Source organism: Amborella trichopoda, chromosome 5, assembly GCF_054954075.1.
Source record: "Amborella trichopoda isolate Santa Cruz 75 chromosome 5, AtrichopodaSantaCruz75HAP2 v2.0, whole genome shotgun sequence".
NCBI classification, from domain to species: Eukaryota; Viridiplantae; Streptophyta; class Magnoliopsida; order Amborellales; family Amborellaceae; genus Amborella; species Amborella trichopoda.
The window spans coordinates 39,213,231-39,232,934 of record NC_142340.1 but is presented as its reverse complement, the minus strand read 5'-3'; the positions used below and the strand labels follow the sequence as shown (position 1 = coordinate 39,232,934).

The window sequence follows — 19,704 nt, the reverse complement described above, 5'->3', positions numbered from 1 at the left end:
TCCCTCGAATTCACGAATGAGGTCATCAAAGTAAAGCGAGTGCTACGGTCAGCATTGTCCTATGCCTCATATTCACAGACATGTTCTTCAGCGGTACCTTGTTAAGGTTTTTGCTTAATGGTAGTTAGGTGTTCAAGCGTACATTACTCATTTAGAAGGTATTACATTTTCCTATGCCACATAGAAAAACTACTCCCATTCAACTTTTCATCTTTAGTGAGATCTGCAATCTCATTTTTAGAAGTCATTCTAAGTCAAAACAACAAAATTGCACCAATTAATATGGATATCACACGATTTGTTTGATACATGATAGTACCTAGATTATCATTTTTACGCTTGCTAATTGTCTTGCTACTTAAAAAACTTGACCTTTAAAAGTCTTGATATGAAAATTTTGTGTGGCCACATTGAACTCTTGTTTGCAATCAATATCAAATTTCTTTCTTGGATCTTGTATCTCAAATACCTCATAATTTGCAAGTGGTACACCTTTTTAAATGCACACCCACTAAAAAAAATGCCCTTGTATACGGCCTGAACATACCAAGAAAAAAGAAGTAAAGCCTACCATGCACGGCTTAGCATATGAGGCCTATCAAGATTAGTTAGATATAATCCTTATGGTCTAGAATGCCTCAACTTGCATAACCCATACATAAGGCCAATATGACTATGAAGATTGTATAATGCACATGCCCATGGTTTTAATATAACCATTATGTGCACTTTGCAACATCATAAGCCAACCACAGCCAAGCCTTCACAAGTAAGGCGGAAATGGTTATGCGAGCACAATCGAGAATCCAGCTTCACGATAGCTTTGATACCAATGTTGAAAAAAATACGGTCCAACGGCTGAAGAGGAACCAAAATAAAATAACAAAAAATCGTGTATCATACATTAGTGCTCGTACAATAATTTTGGTGAACAAATGTGGAGAGGAATGATCAACTCATGTAGGCACGTTCGACAACTATTAGAGTTGCCGAAATCAATTCCACGCCACAAATCCCAAGCGAGGTGGAAACTCACAAACACTCCAACAGATGTGATAGGAGTAGTCCAAACTTGACCCTCACGCAAACTTTTTATCACTCAGGGCTAGATCTCTACTTAGATCTCAAATAGGAGAGGGATTGTACTCTCTCACACATTTTTTCTCTATCTCTCAATATGAGCTCTCACACTTTTCTTATATGTGTTGTAGTGTATATGGAGACTTGCACCCTTTCCCCTTTTATAATGAGAGAAAGTGCTCTCTCGTGAAGAGGTGCAACCTCACGAAGAGGTGTAACCCCCTCATGAAGAAGTGTAACCCCATGAAGAGGTGTAACATTTCCCACATCTCTTTATGTTGTAAGTTAAACATGAAGGGAATGTAGTCCACTTGGGTGTTCCCTCACACTAGGGATGCACCCTCGTGCCTACAAAAACAAAATGAAATTATCAAGAAGCAATCCCTTCATAGTATAAGGTGGGCACGGTAGAAGACAATTTCTTAGCAGCGGGTAGGGTATACAATTAATCCATTGTATTTTATTTTTTTATTTTTATTCTTTGGTATCATTGTTTCTATTTTTTTTGTTCTCAAAATTTGTCTTTGAGTGTGTTTTTTGATGTTGTGGACATGTTGTTGCAATGAATGGAATATAGGTTCCGAAATATGAGAGTTTTCCAAAGTATTCTCTCTATCTACAACCCATAAAGTTTCTCTCAAAAAGAAAAAAAAAAAAAAAACAATGGCATGAATGAAATGTGGGTTATGAAATATAAAAGTTTCCCTAACGACTCTCTCTATGGGTTGTGGAATACGAAAATTTCCTTAAGTACTCTCTCTCTCTCTCTCTCTCTCTCTCCAACTTCTCTAGCACAAAAAAAAGGCAAGCTTTCTATACTTCCCCTACCGCATAAAACTTATATACTTCCCCTTATCCAACTGTAGAGGGCTAAGATTGCCTCAATCACAATGTCACGTCTCTACACTATTTTATTTGTAATTTTTTTCTATAAACTATTTTGATACTAAATTTTGGATGTCCAATCCTCTATTAAACTCGCACTAGCAAAAAATATAAAAAAATATTTCCAATAAAATAAAATGATCAAAATATCCCTGAAAGTTTTAAGGGGTATTTTGGTCATTATATTTTATCAAAACATTATTTTTAATATTTTTTATAGGTGCGCCCCAATGAGAATATGATACGTACCAAATTTCATATTCATACAATTTGTATAAAAAAAACTAAAAATAAAATACTTTGAGACGTCGGATCTAAGGTCAAATGGTGAGTGACTCTCTTGATCAAAATCAGACGGCTGAATGGTAAGGAAAGCATATATCTTCTATACTGTAGAGAAAGTATAAAAACTTTTTCCACAAAAAACAAACACAAAACACTTCGAGAAGAACTTCTATCTAGTGACTTTGCATATTGGAGAGAGGTTATCATGCTTGGATGGGAAATGAAAGGTTATTATGCTTGGATGGATAACCCTCTTAGATATGGAAACAATCTTATATATGTACTCATATTTTTCTCTCTCTAAAAAAAGTAGGGCATGTATCCATTGAGAGAGACTTTATCATGCTTTGATAGGGAGTCCTCTTGAGTATGGAAACAATCTTAGATATATATGCATATCTCCCTCTCTTGAATTTGAGTTTGGGATAGGTGCCTATTTTAGGAAGTTCAAACCAAAAAATAGGGAAGGAAGAAGAAGTGAGATGTGCTTCCATTGAGAGATGTTATCATGTTTGGATAGAGAATCCTCTTGAAAAAATCTCTTATTTCTCAAATTAAGATATAAGGAAAAAATCTCCTATTTATCAAATTAAGATATTGGAAAAATTTATCTTTCTCCTTCCCTAAAATCTCTACTTTTTCTCTCTTTCTAAAATATATACTTTTCACACATAAAATATTAGGACATGGCATAGATTCTCTTTTCTCTACTCTTCAATTACAAATTTTAGGAAATGGTTGGATAAAAAAAGTTCTCCTATTTCTTAATAAGATACAAAAACAATATATCTATCTTCCTAAAATCTCTACTTCCTCTCTCCTCTTAAAATCTATACTCTACACACAAAATTTTAGTTTATCTCTCTTCTCCTAAATATGGGGAATATGTCCCTACAACTTCTATAACATTAAGGTCCCTTCTTATTTTCGTGACACGTGTCCACCTCTTAACTTTGATATGGAACCATCTTAGATATATATATGCATATCTTTGTCTCTCAGTTTGATCCAAAATATAAGGAAAAAATCTCTTATTTCTCAAATTAAAATATTGAAAAAATTTCTCTCTTCCTAAAATCTCTACTTTTTCTCTTTCTTCCTAAAGTCTCTATTTTTGTTCTCTTTCTAAAATATATACTCTTCGCGCATAAAATGTTTAGAAATGGTGTAGATCGCCTTTTCTCTACTCTTCAGGCACAAATATTAGGAAAGGGCTGGACCAAAAAAGTTCTTCTTTTTCTTAATAAAATATAGAAACAATAATTCTATCTTCCTAAAATCTCTACTTTCTCTCTCGCTCTCTTTTAGTCTCTCTCTTCCCTTAAACATGGGAATATGTCCTACAACCTCTATAACATTAGGGTCATTTTTTATTTTCGTAACACGTGTCCACCCCTTAACTCTTGCTTAATAATGTAATATATATATATATATATAAAGTCGTTGCCCAAAAAAATTAAATAGGTATCTCAATTTATCTATGAACAAAATCCAAAGATTTTTTTATCCAAAATTTCACTACAAACAACCAGAAAAATAACATAAAGAGCATGTAATAACCATCAAGATTCCTAACATATACTGAACTCAACTTTTCACTTCAAATAGCCAAAACATTGATTAAAAAACTAAAAAGCCATCCATGAATAAAATCTTAATAGTCTTTTATCCAAAATTTCACTACCAAGAATCAAAAGAATAACATGAAGAGCATGCAATAACCATCGTAATTCCTAATATATACTTAATTCAACTTCTCACTTTATAGCCAAAACATTGATTAAAAAAAACTAAAAAGTCATAATTTCCTTAATTCAAATAACAAATTAAAGCCATAAACCAATAAATTTATGAAACTCACGCATAAACAGAGAGAGAGAGAGGGATGAAGAGATAAACAAAGCACACTTTGTTGAGAGGTTGAGAGGGGCACGTGAAACTAATTTGAGATATTAAGAGGCTTCTATTTATAAGACTTCTAAACTTAATTATGATAGAATTGATATAACATGAGATATGTAATCTCTCTCTCTTAGCATGATATTGATATTTTAGATGAGGAAATAGTAACTATAAAGGTGAGATATAGATTGAGCTCTCTCTCTCCTCTTTCTTCATTTTTCCCTTCCTCTATCTTGTATAGACTATCTCTTTCTCCTTCTTATTCTCTCTCTCTTGCACATACTCTCATTCTCAAACTCTCTCCTAAAATCTGTTATTATCTCTCTCTCTTGTGCATATTCTCTCAAATAAACCCTATTAAAATCTTGATTTGTTAAAATATCTCATTCTCTCTTTCTTGCACGTACTCTCTCTCCTTGTCAAAATATCTCATAAAGTCTCTCATTATCTCTCTCTCTTATACATACTCTCTCTACTTTTCAAAATCTCTCCTAAAATCTCTTATTATCTCTCTCTCTTGTACATATTCTCTCAAATAAATCCTACTAAAATGTTTATTTCTTAAAATCTCTCATTCTCTCTCATGTACTCTCTCCTCAAAGTCTCTCATTATCTCTCTCTTGTGCATATTCTCTCTTGTAATGTACTCTCTCTCATTCTCAAAATATCTCCTAAAATCTATCATTATCTTTATCTCTTATGTATATTCTTTCAAATAAATCCTACTAAAATGTTGATTTTTTAAAATCTTATATTAGGATATTATCTCTTATATTCTTCCTAAAATATATATTCTTCACGTATAAAATATTAAGAAATGGTAGAGATCATCTTTTCTCTACTTTTCACTTACAAATTTTAGGAAAGGGTGGGATAAAAATAATTCTCTTATTTCTCATAAGATATGGAAACAATATCTCTCTTCCTAAAATCTCTACTTTTTTTCTCTCTCTTCTTAAAATTTCTATTTTACACGTACAAAATTTTAGTATCTCTCTTCCCCTAAACAAATGAGGTATAGGTCCTACAATCTCTATAACATTAGGATCCTTTCTTATTTTCGCGACACGTGTTCACCCCTATAGATAAGATAAATGAATGTGTCATCTTTATACACCCAAAAAAATCTTCAATGATCTCTCTCTTTGATTTTCATTCTATCTCATTCTCAAACATATTTCTCTCTCCCTTAAATCTATCTATTTTCTTGATTTTTTTTCCATATTTCTCTCTTTAGCAGTCTCTCCAATGTACTCTCTCTCTCAATATCCTCTCCAGGTCTCTCTCTCCCGTAAAATAGGATTAGGCACCCTCTCTTTCTCTCTCCCCCACCCTCTAAAAAATAGAAAGCTATCTATCCTTAAGACTTCTCTTTCTCCTCCTAAATATATTAAGTTTCTTTCTCTCTTTTTTAAATATTAATTTTTTATATCAAAATAAGTGTATACTCTCTCTCTCCCTCCTTATTCAAAGATAATATTTCTTACAATCTTTATAGAATTAGTTAGCCTTTTTATTTTCGCGAGATGTGTCCACTCCTTGACGCTGACTTAATAATATAGTATGAAGGAAAAATATCTTCATGCCTTTTATTTTTAGGTTTCATTTTACATTAGACCCAAGGTTTTAAAAGATATCTTGGAGTATAAAAATTTGTAGATTTTATTTCTTCTAATCTCCTAAGCTACTTTAAACATATTTTTTAAGGCCAAACAAATCTAAAAAGATACATCTTTTTTAAAAGCCATCATCCCAAACTTATTTTTCTTTCTCTTTCCCTGTACGTTTCTCTCTCTCTCCATCTTTTTCATCTCTAACCCCTCACTCTCTCTCTCTTCACGTTTCCCATTTCCCTCCAATCACCAAGTATATGGAGAGAAACCAAATACACAACAAGTATACCCAGAGAAAAAGAGAACGATGTTTAATCTACGAGAAGAGATAGAGAGGTATTTGGATAAGCACGGGATGAAAGAGAGAGGTATTTAAAGTCAATGGGATTAGAAGATATTTTTTGAAACTTTAGATTTATTAATAAATGAAATCTAAAACTAGAGATATAGTAATAAAATCTAAAAATAAAGAATATAAAGATATTTTCCATAGTATAAATATCAATGTGTAAGGTATTTTAATTGGGAAAAAACCCATTGCTTCTATGATTTGGGTAAGGGTTAACTTTTCTAAAAAAAGATGAGGAATAAGGAAGCATTAACTTTTCTCAAAGATAATACAAAATAATAAAAAGAAGAAGAAACTGGAAGCATCCTATCCTGGGCCTTTTCCTCCAGCCAGGTCAATATTTAATTGCACAGAGATTAGAGAGAGAGTAATTAATATTACTTGTAAGAGAGTGGAATTAATATTGGTGAGAGAGAGAGAGAGAGAGAGAGAGAGGGAGTTGCATTGCATTTTAAATAGGGATTAGTAGAATTGTTCGATAGTGGGAGCAGGAGAAAGTAATGTGCCCTGCTTACGCAGATATCCTTCCTGAGAGAAATTCAAGAAAGAGTGTTAAAAAGAGAATAATCTCGTTACAAAGTGAGTATTCTAGAGAGAGAAGATTCGTTCTTGCAAAGTTGGGTATTCGAGAGAGAGTGAGTCGTTTTACCCATCGTGTATTGCGAGAGGGGGGACTGTGATCGCAGAGAGGGCATAGGAATTCAGTCCAGTTAGAGAGAGTGTCTTATTGCTTAGTGGGCATTGGGATTCAATCCAGTTACTGATTCCAAGAATCAGAGTTCCCGGTTTCTCTCTCAAGTGGAGCTTCTTAACAGTGAGAGAACGACGCCCTCTTGGATACGGGGTCTCATTCACAAGAACCCACCAGAACATATTCTACTTTACTTCTTTACAGTGGTGAGTTCAAACTTTTGATGAGAATTCAACTTTCTCTCTCTGAACTTTTCTCTCTTTATGTTCATTTTGTGTTTTTGTAATTATTTGATGAATTTTTCCTTTGGGGTTTCAGGAAAATGAATTCTGGTGATATTGTGGATGTGTATCCTCTCTCCTGTTACTCATTTGGATCAAAGGAACCCAAGCCTGAAAAAGATGCTTATATCTCAGATAGAACTGAAAGAATGAAATCCAAGTAAGTGATTCACCAATTTCTCAATTGGGTTTCTCTTTTTAATCATTTCTCTTTTCCTTTTTTTCGTGTTCTATTTCTTGTTCAAGCGCAGCTGATTATTTGATATTGATTCACCATCTACTCCATTGGGTTTCTGTAAAAATTTGTTTCTTTTCTTTTTGTCAGTTCTATTTCTTGTTGTAGAGTAGATTACTCGATATAGATTATTCATTGATATCAATTGATTCACCATGTCATCTCTCTCTCAATCGATCTGCTGAATTGGGTTTCTGTAGCTCTCGGTTGAGTAAGAAGTATTCAAAAGATCTAAGAAATGCTCGAGGATCCAGGGGACATGGTTGCCTGCATTAGTTTAAAATGGTTTTAAAACTCGTCTTTTGGTACTTCAAACCACTTAATAGAGTTTTGATTGTCTTGGCTAAATCTGTGAAGATTCATATATTATCATGTGTTTGATCAACACAAAATATAGCTTGGACCTTGGGATCTATCTTTCTGTTTATGAGAGAGCTATGGCAAGGTTGAATGGTTTAATCTCGGATTTAACACACAGATTTCACTAGAAACAAGTAAATAAGACTAAAACTCCCCTAGGGCCTTTCTGCACAGTTGTGATAGATGCCAAGGTCACTGTGGTCATGGCATCCTAAGCCACCTACACCTACTATATACTTTCAGTTTTCAAATATTGTGACATGGGCGTCCTCTCCAACCAGTCCCATCTGCTCCAGTATAATTGTCATAGATGGACAAATGAATTTCAAGTCTATGTAAACTACATTTTAAATTGAAAACTGGATGAGAACGTTTCTTAAAGCGATAAAACTCTGCTACCATGAACTATCATGGTGGTTTGTTGAGAAACCGAGATTTCACAATGTTTTCTCAATCATTTTCAAGATATTTGTTTCTCTGCGATTGACAGCCTAAATCCCATCTGTTTTAGCCGACAGGCATATCTGTCCAGGGCTCTGTAAGGTTCTTAAAAGGCTCTCAAGAGATTGCAATTTTGAAGGTTCTTTAACAAATGTTTCTTTTCGTCCAGCTTTATCACTGGATTATATTTGCCCTAGACTAGATTTTGTAAGGTAAAATTATGTGTCGAGGGAGTGCAATACTTCGAAGATAGTGAGAGCATCCCATGACTCTGGGTCCAAGTTACACAGCCAAACATTTTTTAAGTATTGCGTTCTAACTGGAATCGTATTTCTGGAGGTTCCATTGCTTTATGTGAATTATTGTAGCCCATCCAATCTTTAGATATTGGATAATTTGAGGGGGCTACTTTGTTTGCAAGAAAACTATCACTATATACAGCCAAGTGATGAACATGGCTATGTGCATTGAGACCATATGAGTGAACTCTATACATGTTTCATCATGGCATATAATAGAAACAGTTACATCTGAATGAACCGACCAATACAAGTTATTCTCACTGTTTTGCTCTTGTATTGTAATAACAGTTATCACTTTATGATTTTTTTAGTCTGCCTAGTGAAAATAGTGCGGTAACGGCTTGTGTCTAAGGTACAATGGGCAATTTAAACTAGGCAACTGTATACTAGTGAACTGTGTATAGAGGAAGTTCCATTACTTGTCTATTGTCAAGTTAAGATGTATCAAGTGAATCCTTAGGTTTGGTTATTAGTTCATAATTATTAAATTTAGAGCTATTATTCCGGTTAAATAGAAGAAATTTCAGCTAACTGATATGGTTATTTCGGTTATTAAGATTAAATAATATGCTTAAATATTCATGGCCATTATGTAGTGAGGAGCATTTAATAATCATACTGAATGGGCTTATTGCATTACACATGTTGCTGCACCGATGAACTTTACTAAGGTTGGTTAGGAGTTACTGCATTTAATTCTGGCTAGTTATGGGATTTGATGAGAAAGTTGTCATGGAAGCCAGATATTTAAAATTGAATATCTCCTCTGGAAAACCCCACCAAACTACATTTGGCACATAGTTATAGGTTAAACAATATATTTTCTTGTTTACTGAGCCAACATGATTTCTTTCATGTGTATCAGTTATATGAGACATGGTATAAGGAACTGCGTTGCAGCAGTCATTCTGGTTAGTATCTTATCCTTATAACATATTTGTCTACTTTATCTGTTGTTTATGATTTGCTTTCTTCATTTTCTTCCTATAAAAGAAACTGAATGTTCAATAGTAATTAGCTGGCTAGATTCTTTTAGGGATAATTTTGTACATATTCCTAAAAAATTCAATTTTGTAATAACCCCTCTCTCTTTTTTTCTATCGCACGGCATTAATTTTTAGAACATCATACAACATTAGCTTATAGAAGTATCTATCATCTCACCCCCTCATGCTTCCCTCCCTATTGTTGTCTTACCCCAATAAGCCCAAACAAAATATGAAATTTTTTCTCAGTCCTCCGTCTTTCATGTCCCCAAAATAGCAATAGATGACGAAGGGCAGTTATTGAGGTAAAAATAATTTTTTGGGGGCAGTTTGTAAGTGGGGGTAGAAAGATACATATTAATAAAAATTAATGCCTTGCAATAGGAAAAATAAGGGAGGGGTTATTGTGAAATTAAATAATTTTTTAGGGGTCGATATAAAATTTTCCCATTCTTTTAACATCATGACTCATGAGAAAATATACCATACACATCCTATGTATTGTATATAACATTCACAGGTGAGGGACACTCGCTAGATTCTTTAACATCACGACCCATGGGAAAGTATACCATGCACTTCTTATGTATTGTATGCCTTCCACAAGTGGGACATCCACCATCCACTCTAATGATGGAAGGTTGAGATGAACCATAGTTCCAGGTGAATGTCTCTTGTCAAGATAAATGGTAGCATAAATTCTTACGGACCGGTGATTGCCTGCTTATTCCTTCTGCTACCACTACAATTTATTCCTGGTCCTGTTGGATGTGATATATCTTTTCATCTATTATATTTTTTAATTTAAAAAATAACCAAGGGTATATTAATCTGTACAAATGCTTTTGTTTATTATTCCAAGTTTGTGTTAGATTCTACATAAAACAATGTGTTTGTCTTATAAAAAAGGGTAGGGTTTAGGTGCTTCTGGACACACCCACTCTCTCAATCCAAATTGGAGATGGATTTTGGATCACAATTTTGCTGGTCCATCAATTGAAAACCACGATTGTGAATGCAAAATAGTATAAATAAATAAAAAACCTTAAAACGATCTATTTTATATTTCTTTTGGACCATATATTTTAGTTCTTTAAAAATCCTAAGCTCTGCACTATTTGTGGGGCTTCAAATACATGGACCAGAGGGAAAATGGCTTTACAGTGATTTAGTATATGCTTTGGATCCCAAATCCCTTCCAAATTTCAAAAAATTGATGGACACATGAGTTGACGAACTCTAACAAATATTTTTCCTATAAAAAAATTAAATTTATATTAGTAAAAGCATAAAGAATGAAGTCAAGAAACATCCAGCACAAAGGAAGCATATTTTATGTATTGAAGAGGACATGTATACCCTTATTAAGACCAACATATGGGGATAAAATCAAATGCATATAAAAATAAAGAGAGAGAGAGAGAGAGAGCGCTTAATCCTCTAGAGAGAGAGAGAGCTTAATCCTCTATGGAGGGGTGAGAAACTGCAATGGAAGCTAATTTTGCTGGCTCTCTCATGAATACACAACAGCGACTCCAGGGCTGAAGGTTAATACAAAGACGAAGCCAAATGAATCTAGATTCTAGAGTCATGACCAAGTTAGGCGTATCTCTTTAAACATGAAGGATAAAAGAAACTTGCAAACTTTACGACATGAGGTAAATAATGAGAGACACAATATCCATGCTGGGTAATATATTTTCAACTTGACACTCTTAACTCAAGCTAAATATGTGTCTACTAATTATCATTCAAGATTCTAATGGTCATCAAGAGTGAATATCAGCATAAATGAAATAAACCCTGAGGATAATTCTTTTATTGTTAGTCTTTTCTCAAGGACAATAATGTCATTTAACGGATACAAAATTTATAGGTATGTTGTCTGGGAGTAGACAAACAAAACTGAATAAATATAATTTTCAACAAGTTTCTGTTTACACCATTCTGACCTTTTTTTGGGTGGATTAAACCATAATGACCTAGCTATTTACCATCTTATTTTTCTACCTAGGGGACATGGATTTGTCGATAATATAGAAAATCTCAGAAGTAGTTCATTGGTATCTTTGATATTCTGCCAAGTTTCTAAGGAATTGAGTAGTTCCCTTTGAGCCATACCATAGTTGTTGTAGACGGGAGCGGGATCGGTTTGGGACTCGCCGAACCACCCTATAGTGGAATCTCCTTGGGGTTAGGATCGGCATCCGTACAATGAACAAGAAAAAGAACAAGATCCTTAGGTTTATGAGAGCAAGATCCCATGTCAATGGGTTCGATGTTTTAACTAGCAGGAATCTAAGCTCCACTATACATAAAAATGAGGTTGTCAAGTAGAGCTAGTACGAGTTCCCTTGGTTAAGGAATCGAGGTTTTAGTATGTTATATAATGGGGTTGCTCTTGTTCTAATATCGAAATTCTTAACATATAGGAATCAAGGTCCTCGGTGGTTGGCCCCAGTAACCTAGAATCCTATCACTCAAGAGTCATCTTCTTTTAATGTAGTCAACTACTCTCTCTCTCATGTAAAAGAAGCTTTCCAAAGCTTGAAATGAAAGCATATATTCTCATGTCACAACTAAGAAGGTTTATCATTTTGATTTAAGAATCTAAAACAATAGGACATCATAAATATAAGATTTTAAATAAAATATATATTCTCACAACTAAGAAGGATGGCTTACATAATAGGACTTAATAAAACAATGGTTCACTCTAGACTATGCCTAGTTTAAATTAAGAATCTAGAATAATGGAACTTCATGCTATGCAAAAAAGGTACTGGATTTTACCATCATAGAACTTATGATTCCTAAATAATGGGAACTCGGGACAATGACAATCTCTAACCTAGTATCATCCATTGATGAAAGTAGATCCCACAAACATGGAACCCAAGATTTTAATGAACCGAAATCTTGGACCATGGTTGATAGGAGTGGGGATCTATTTCGAAATGGAATTGGATTCCACTGATGGTGCCCTTGTTTTAGAAGCGAGATCCCAAAATTGAAAAACCGGGGTCCCTACAAGATTCTTTGTAGGAACCGTGGGATCGAGGTTCCCTTAACTATGAGCCATACAATGAACATTAACCTCCTCACCTTCAATAATACCAAGTCCATTTATCAACCTTTTGGGATTTTGTATTAGCTAATGCCGATTTTCATATACCTATATAGTACACTTCATTGAGTCCCAGTCTCCTCATGTCACAAATAACAATGTCATAGTCCCCACTAATCTGCTTTTATTTCTACACGTGTGAATTCTGCTGCTCCTAGTTACCCTGTAAAACATTCAAGGAGACCGCCTTCCTCAGTATGGATCACATCCTTAAGGCCAAGAGCCCCAAATTCAATTTTATACAACTCTTGAAGTTCACCTTCAAAACTCACTAGAGGATGGCGTAGGCTTAAGCATATATGATCACATAATCTCCTTCTTGGTATTAGGATGTGTCAAGAAAGGTTTTTATGTGATAAAGAATGAAACATGGAAATAAAGTCCCACCATTAATTTCAAGTTAAAAAGGAAGGAGGTGATTATGTTCAGTACTTAAAATAAAAAAAGAAAAAATGTGAGACAGCCATATATCCTAAAAGTCCTGTTATCCTAATAATATCATAAAGAATAAAAGGATAACAATATGGTGAGGAATTAAAAAGGCCAACCTCATACTAGAATGCCCTCTTATTATTCAATTATCATATTACAGTAATAGAGGATTTATCAGTAGGGTAAGAGCCTAGCGTACTTCTATATGTACAACCATCCATTCAATGGCATTTAACTTCACTAAATCTCAAGTGCTTCAACTTTCATGTGGAGATTAATGCTCAAGAATTCCTTAAGGCACCAATTCAGAGAGTATTTACCCCAAGTCATTAATGAGGCCGGTTGACTTTTGCTTATATGGTTTTTGCTCAACTACAGGAACAAACTTTGCCTAATTATACAATATCTCTTTTGTGATATATTCTACTTATGGACAAAAAGCATCTTAGGTAAGCGGATCGTCATGGGGGAAGAAGCAATAAATGAAAAGATTCAGTTTAAGCTGTTGCTCACACATTTACAAGAGTCAAAGAGTTTGTGACTCTAAACATGATGCCAAGTAGTCAGGATTTTTTCATTTGAAAAGATCTGGTACAACTCAATCCTTACTTGTTATGAGTTGCTCCTAGACTTATACATTTCTTACGAGGTCTCAAGCTTACATTCTTTAGGAGAAGAACATACGTAGGTACATTATGTTCATATATGTAAACATACGTAAAAATTATACACATAAATGACAATCATCTTCAGAGATAGTCCTATTAAGAAAATTTGTTAGAATCCTATTGACAGTTCTACTGATTATGGAAAAACCAGTCCATTGGGCCATCGCTGTCCAATCAATGGATGGGCAGTGATGAAAATACAGGAGCCCACCATTACCGTATTTCATATTTAAGTGAGTCCCTCCCTCTCTCATCACATCCATTGATGTGATAATTAAATGGACTATGGTTCTTCCATGGTCCATAGGTTTTGCTATACTTTCACTTTCTGATTACAAGGGGAGTTGGATTGACTACTTGATGTTACTCTATATATTGTTGATGCTATTGTTACTTTTGGAATTTAAAATGCTGAATCGGAATATTGCTATTCTATAAGATTTTTTTTTTTAGATGGCTTATAAATGAGTGTGGGTGTATATGTCACTAGTTAATTGTTTCATAACTTAGCAGATTCCTTTATTTTAGTTGTTTTCATTGTTGTTAACATAGGTCCAGGAACTTGATCACCCTCATGTGTTGCTGCTGCAAGTCAGAAACTCATTCTTCACATTACCTGGAGGTCGCCTAAGACCTAGAGAATCAGGTTTGTTCTCGGCCAAACTTTAAAAAATGATAAGAGTTATTCATCATCATAAAATATGTAAATTCATATAAATGGAAAAAGAAGCAAACCAATCCATCCCAACAACCTCCCCACTTTTTCTCTCCACATGTTGTTGATTTTGGAGTTCAAGTCATGAGGCCTGGTCCTCATCATCATGGTAAAATTTGAAAGACTGATACATCAAGTCTAGCTATCCATTGGCGCCTAAGTCATGAGGTCTACCTGTCCATTTCCAGAGCATGCAATGGTTGTAATCTTGATTGTTTTTCTGTATTTTGCCTCTTAGAATTCATCCCAGTTTTAACTGTATATACCTTTTGGACTGTCACATGCCATTGTTTTTTCTGCCAACTCATTGTCTCATAAGTAGAAGAATAAACTAGAATTGCAAAAGGTTCTATTAAGTAATATTGCACTCACAAAAGTACCACCCCCCCCCCCCCCATTTTCTTTCTTTTTTCTCTTTTCTCATATGTATGCCTCTTTTCTCACGTGTCATGTATATATGCACAAGGATCTAAACTTAATCCTTCCTTCTATAAATTTTTTAAATAAGGTGTTTTCAAAGATTTGTTTTCCATTTTTAAACAGAAACATTCTCTTATGATTGGAAAGTTCCATTCGTTGAAATAGTGGTTTCTGATCCCTGTCAAATCTTTTGAGAGAACCCAAAATTTCAATATCCAGGCCATACAGATAGAAACACTTAGGCGATGATAAGCTCATCACAAGTATGTAGTACTGTGGGAGCTCATGCCCTCTGAAAGCTACAAAAAGAAAAGAAATAAAACTTGTTGAAGTGAACATGAACTTTTCATCTGTTACTGACAATTATGGAATCTTTTCTAGATATTGATGGACTGAAGCGCAAACTATCAAGCAAATTATCACTTGATCCAGATGGTGCCAATACTGACTGGGAGGTAAACCCAAGTCTTATTTTTCTATGGGTGTAGAGAGAGAGAGAGAGAGAGAGAGAGAGAGAGAGAGAGAGAGAGAGGCAATTTTGCTGGATTAGAATTGCCTACCAAATGAATTCCCTTTTTCTGCCTTGATTTTGTAGATAGGAGAATGCCTTGGAATGTGGTGGAGGCCTGATTTTGAAACTTTAATGTACCCGTATTGCCCGACTCATATAAAGAAACCCAAGGTTGTAGATTTCTACTGTGTGACTACTTTATTATGTGATTGTTTACAAGATCTGTTAGTCACAGTTTGGTGATTTTGCAGGAATGCATCAAGCTTTTCATGGTTAAGTTGTCAGGGTGTCAACAACTTATTGTCCCAAAAAACCTAAAATTACTTGCTGTTCCTTTGTTCGAGCTTCACGATAACAAGAAAGTAAGTTGAATTCTTTTAAGTTTAGATTACATTACATTGCCTTTCAATTTAGTTTTCCCTTTTTTTTTTTGGGTGGGGCCCCAGGGGGGGGTGCAGGTTGGTGTGTGTAATTCTTCCAAGAGAAAGCATATTATTGTCAAATCGACTATGTAAAAAAATGCATAGTTAGTGATGGAGAGTGGGCTGTAGCGTTGAGATCATCTTTTTTCTGGCAGATCCTGGTCTCTGTCCATCAGCCTATTTTAATGGATGATGACCCTAATAGATTATGGTATCCATAGTTCATTGGGCTATGGAATAGTCTGCCTCCTCCTGTTTGAGTTCAGTCATTTGATCATAGGCTAACTAAATTATGGTGTTTTGTAGACTTATGGTTCAATGATAGCGGGCATCCCTCAGCTCCTATCCAGGTTCTCCTTCAATTTTGTTCGAATCTAAAGCTGGTTCTCTTACATCAATAAAGATTTCAAACAGGGTTTCAAGGACTCTTTTAACTACAGTATTTTGTGTATTGATTTTACCCAAACAAAGGGTTCCAATGATGTACGATCTCTTTGTATATAGACTTATAGGGAAGTCGGTTATGTAGTATTTTCTTTTGCCATAATTAAGGATCATCTACCCTACCCCAAATAGTTGGAAAAAGCCTTTGATGGTGATGATGATGATCAGGGATCATCGTCCACACTTCTCCACATGTTACAGTTGTGCAAGCTTTGTTCATATAACCTACTATCGATATGTACTGCATGTTTGGGAACCTTATACTTCGCATGTATGAAAGCAATTTCCCCTTGATACCTACATTGACTGGATGGTCTTGATAAATGCAAATAGCTGTGGGTGTAAAATTATTTGGGTTTTTCCATTTCTTAATGTTTTAAAGTCACTGGAGCTAAATGCGAACGTTGTAACGAGTGGACTTCATCTTTCAATAGAACCAAAGTTATCGTAACAATATTTGTTTATTTTATTTTATTTTGGTTGAAAGAAGGTTTAGTTAGTGGGGATTTGGTTTTTATCTTTTGGTGAGAATGGAGTCGGAGATTTCATCATGGGGTTCAAAGGTACTAATGCTGAGGCACCAACCTATTCTTAAAAAGAGTGGTTATATAGAGGGATTCGAACCTTCACCCTAATTAACAATAAAGATGGCTCCACCCGGCGCAATATTTATTCTAAACAACTTATATAACTTTGTTTCTCGCAAGGCACATCATACCCATTAGAATTTCATCATGTGAAATGAAGAGAATAGATCTAGTTGTAATTAAGCATGCAAAGGTTCAGCAAATCCCATTTGGATTCCAAAGGTGAAAATGTGCTTATGCAAGGAAAGGATTAATATAAAGGACCAAATTTCTATGCAGCCAACACCGTATATGTAGAAATGTGGGTCTATTAATAAATTTATTTTTGAGATGGATTTTTTAACTTAATTTTTAAGGACATGTAATTTTTAACATGGAGATCATGAATATAAAAAAATAAATAATTTTTTAAAAATTAAAAATAATAATTCTAATAAAAAGACATTTGGACCGTTAGTTTTCATTGTTTTTAGTTGGAACACCTACTTGCATCTATTTTTGAAATGGATGCTTTATACTTTTTAGACCGCATATGTAATGTGGTCTAGCATGCAAGAAACAATTTTCTTAATATAATATAATTGCTCAATATAAGTGGCCTCTTAGATGCCCCTTTTTACAGCACCCTCATTAAAATAATAGGATTGTATGGTATAAGGTTACAACTATTTGTAACTTTTCAACTTGAAATCTAATAATTTGGGTGTCATAAAGTTCGAAAAAATTCTTTTGAATATTGAGCTTGATAGTAGAATAAATGCAACCACCCAATTTCAAATCCAATAGTCAAGATTAATTGTAATCACTTCATACAAAAGCTCATACAAAAGGTAAATGGTCTTATGATTCAAATATGAAAACTAGAAGTACAAAACTTGAAAAAAGGGAAAACTTTCACAATCCAATGAACCCTAAGCTTCAATCAACTATGTTTGGCCAATACGAGGGTATCCTGGAGGGATAGCAATTTAGTTGTTTATTTCCTTTTTCATTGTGGGATAGCAATTAATTGTTGATAATGAACCCCCAAAGTTCCACCTTTTATTAGGCATCAAGCGAATCAATCCCATAACACTAGAAGACCTAATCTTAATTGGTCAAGTTTACCATAACGATTTTGAAATGGCCAAATCGATTTTGAAATGACCAAATAGATTTTGAAATGGTCAAACCTCATTTACTCAATAACCTTTTGAGTTGGGTTTTAATATGAAAAAAAAAAAATTATATAAGACGGCAACTTTAAAATGTAGAATTAAGAGGTATATTTTTTTTAAAAAAAAAGCAAGATAAGTTTTATCTATTTCAGCATGTGGAAACATGAGAGATGAGTAAAACACTTTTTAGTTTCTACCCCTTTTATTCATAAAAGCTAATAAACAGATTAAGGAGTATGGATTTGCAACAAATGATAGATAGCTTGTAACAAATAAAAAAACAAAGTAAAAGAAAGTGTCACAACTGAACAAGAAGTTGAGAACACATATATCACAGTAACATACACCAAAAATAACCTTAAAAATAAATAATTTTTTTTTCATATTTATCACAAAATAATATTTTTATAAAAAAATATATAAAACATTAAAAACAATCCAACAAGCTCACCAAAAATGTATAACATTACAAAGAAACAAATTTTTTCTTCATATTCATCACAAATAAACATATTTTTGTAAAATAATATATAATATTAAAAACAATCCAACAAGCTCACCAAAAATATATAACTTTAGAAGAAAAGAATATATTCTTTTTTTCTCATATTCATCACAAATTTCATATTTTTATTAAAAAAAAATTGTTTTAAGAACCCTAACCAAAGAATACATAAACTTTAGAGTCGAAATCGAACCCAAATCTTTCATTTTTTGAGCAAATTGATATGGGGATATGATAGATACTTCAATTAAGATTCAAATGCTCCAAATTTCATGAAAACTTATTCACTATTGAGATCTTTATTCAAAAACTTGCAAATTTTTTACTTCATGACAATTTTAGGAAAAATTGCAATAAAAAAAATCGATATAAAAAAATTTAATTAATAGTAAATCAAAATAACTAGTTTATTTGATAGATAAGGACTTCATGATCAAACTTCAATGATTAATTCGATAAAAATCGATCAAAAATCAATTTGTTTGGATGAAAGTAGTTCTTCGAGCAACAATACTTCAAGTCCAAAAAAACCTCAAATCTTCATTTTTTTGGAAAAATTGAAATATGTAAACATTGAATCCTTCAAACAATCAATCAAAGCCCTCCATTTTTATGAAAATATATGAGGTATTAAAGCTGCATTTGATAGAATGGCGGAAATTTCTAATTTTTAAAATGCCCATTTCCAAGAACTCTTTGTTTTTCAACTTTTGATTCAATGATAGATAATCTATAGAAACTTTACGGTGTATAACATCAATATTTGACTGAAATAAACAAAAAAAAAGCTACAAAATGGAAGAAAAAGAAGCTGCAAAATTTTGATCTATGAAAATAACAGGCCTATTTTAAATAACAGTCGTTATTTGATACGTTATAACGACGTTATAACACACGAAAACAACAATAAACCTGACCAATGAAGAAAATTGGCCGGTTTTGAAGAAGCTGGTTCGACATTGAACCAGTCAATTTTGGTCTGGATTTTTTTTGGAGAGTTTCGTCTTACCATGTGTACCCCACCGATAGCGATCTAACGCGCCGATTTCGGTTCTAACCGGCCGATTTTGCGAACACTGACCTTTTTCTTAACTTTCAAAAGAATCAAACATATTGAAATCAATGGCCCAAGAGTCAGGTCCAAGCTGTCAACGTGTTTGGCAACAGAGAGAGAGAGAGAGAGAGAGAAGAGAGAGAGAGAGAGAGAGAGAGCTTTGTATTTTATGAGATATGGTGGGTAAGTGAATCATGCAAATAGCATGGAAAACTTTGACAAGAAATTGGCGAGTGGAATATGGCCCAAGCA

General features: G+C 33.8%; 1 protein-coding gene across 1 annotated transcript; it reads left to right on the top strand.

The window, feature by feature from the left end:
- Positions 1–6,719: 6,719 nt before the first annotated feature.
- On the top strand, positions 6,720–16,449 carry LOC18433016 (pre-mRNA cleavage factor Im 25 kDa subunit 1). Its single transcript, XM_011624600.3, has 8 exons — positions 6,720–7,011; positions 7,124–7,246; positions 9,290–9,335; positions 14,190–14,283; positions 15,154–15,227; positions 15,368–15,454; positions 15,535–15,645; positions 16,012–16,449. Exons 2-8 carry the CDS (start codon positions 7,128–7,130, stop codon positions 16,081–16,083), a joined length of 603 nt encoding a protein of 200 aa, XP_011622902.1. The 5' UTR covers positions 6,720–7,011; positions 7,124–7,127; the 3' UTR covers positions 16,084–16,449.
- The last annotated feature ends 3,255 nt before the right edge of the window (positions 16,450–19,704 follow it).

Excerpts from the sequence above, each read along its gene's own strand:
- LOC18433016 (XM_011624600.3), top strand. The coding sequence starts at position 7,128 with ATGAATTCTGGTGATATTGTGGATGTGTATCCTCTCTCCTGTTACTCA. Across the intron at positions 7,247-9,289 it reads ACTGAAAGAATGAAATCCAA|TTATATGAGACATGGTATAA; the intron begins GTAAGTGATTCA and ends CATGTGTATCAG. Across the intron at positions 15,646-16,011 it reads AGCTTCACGATAACAAGAAA|ACTTATGGTTCAATGATAGC; the intron begins GTAAGTTGAATT and ends GGTGTTTTGTAG.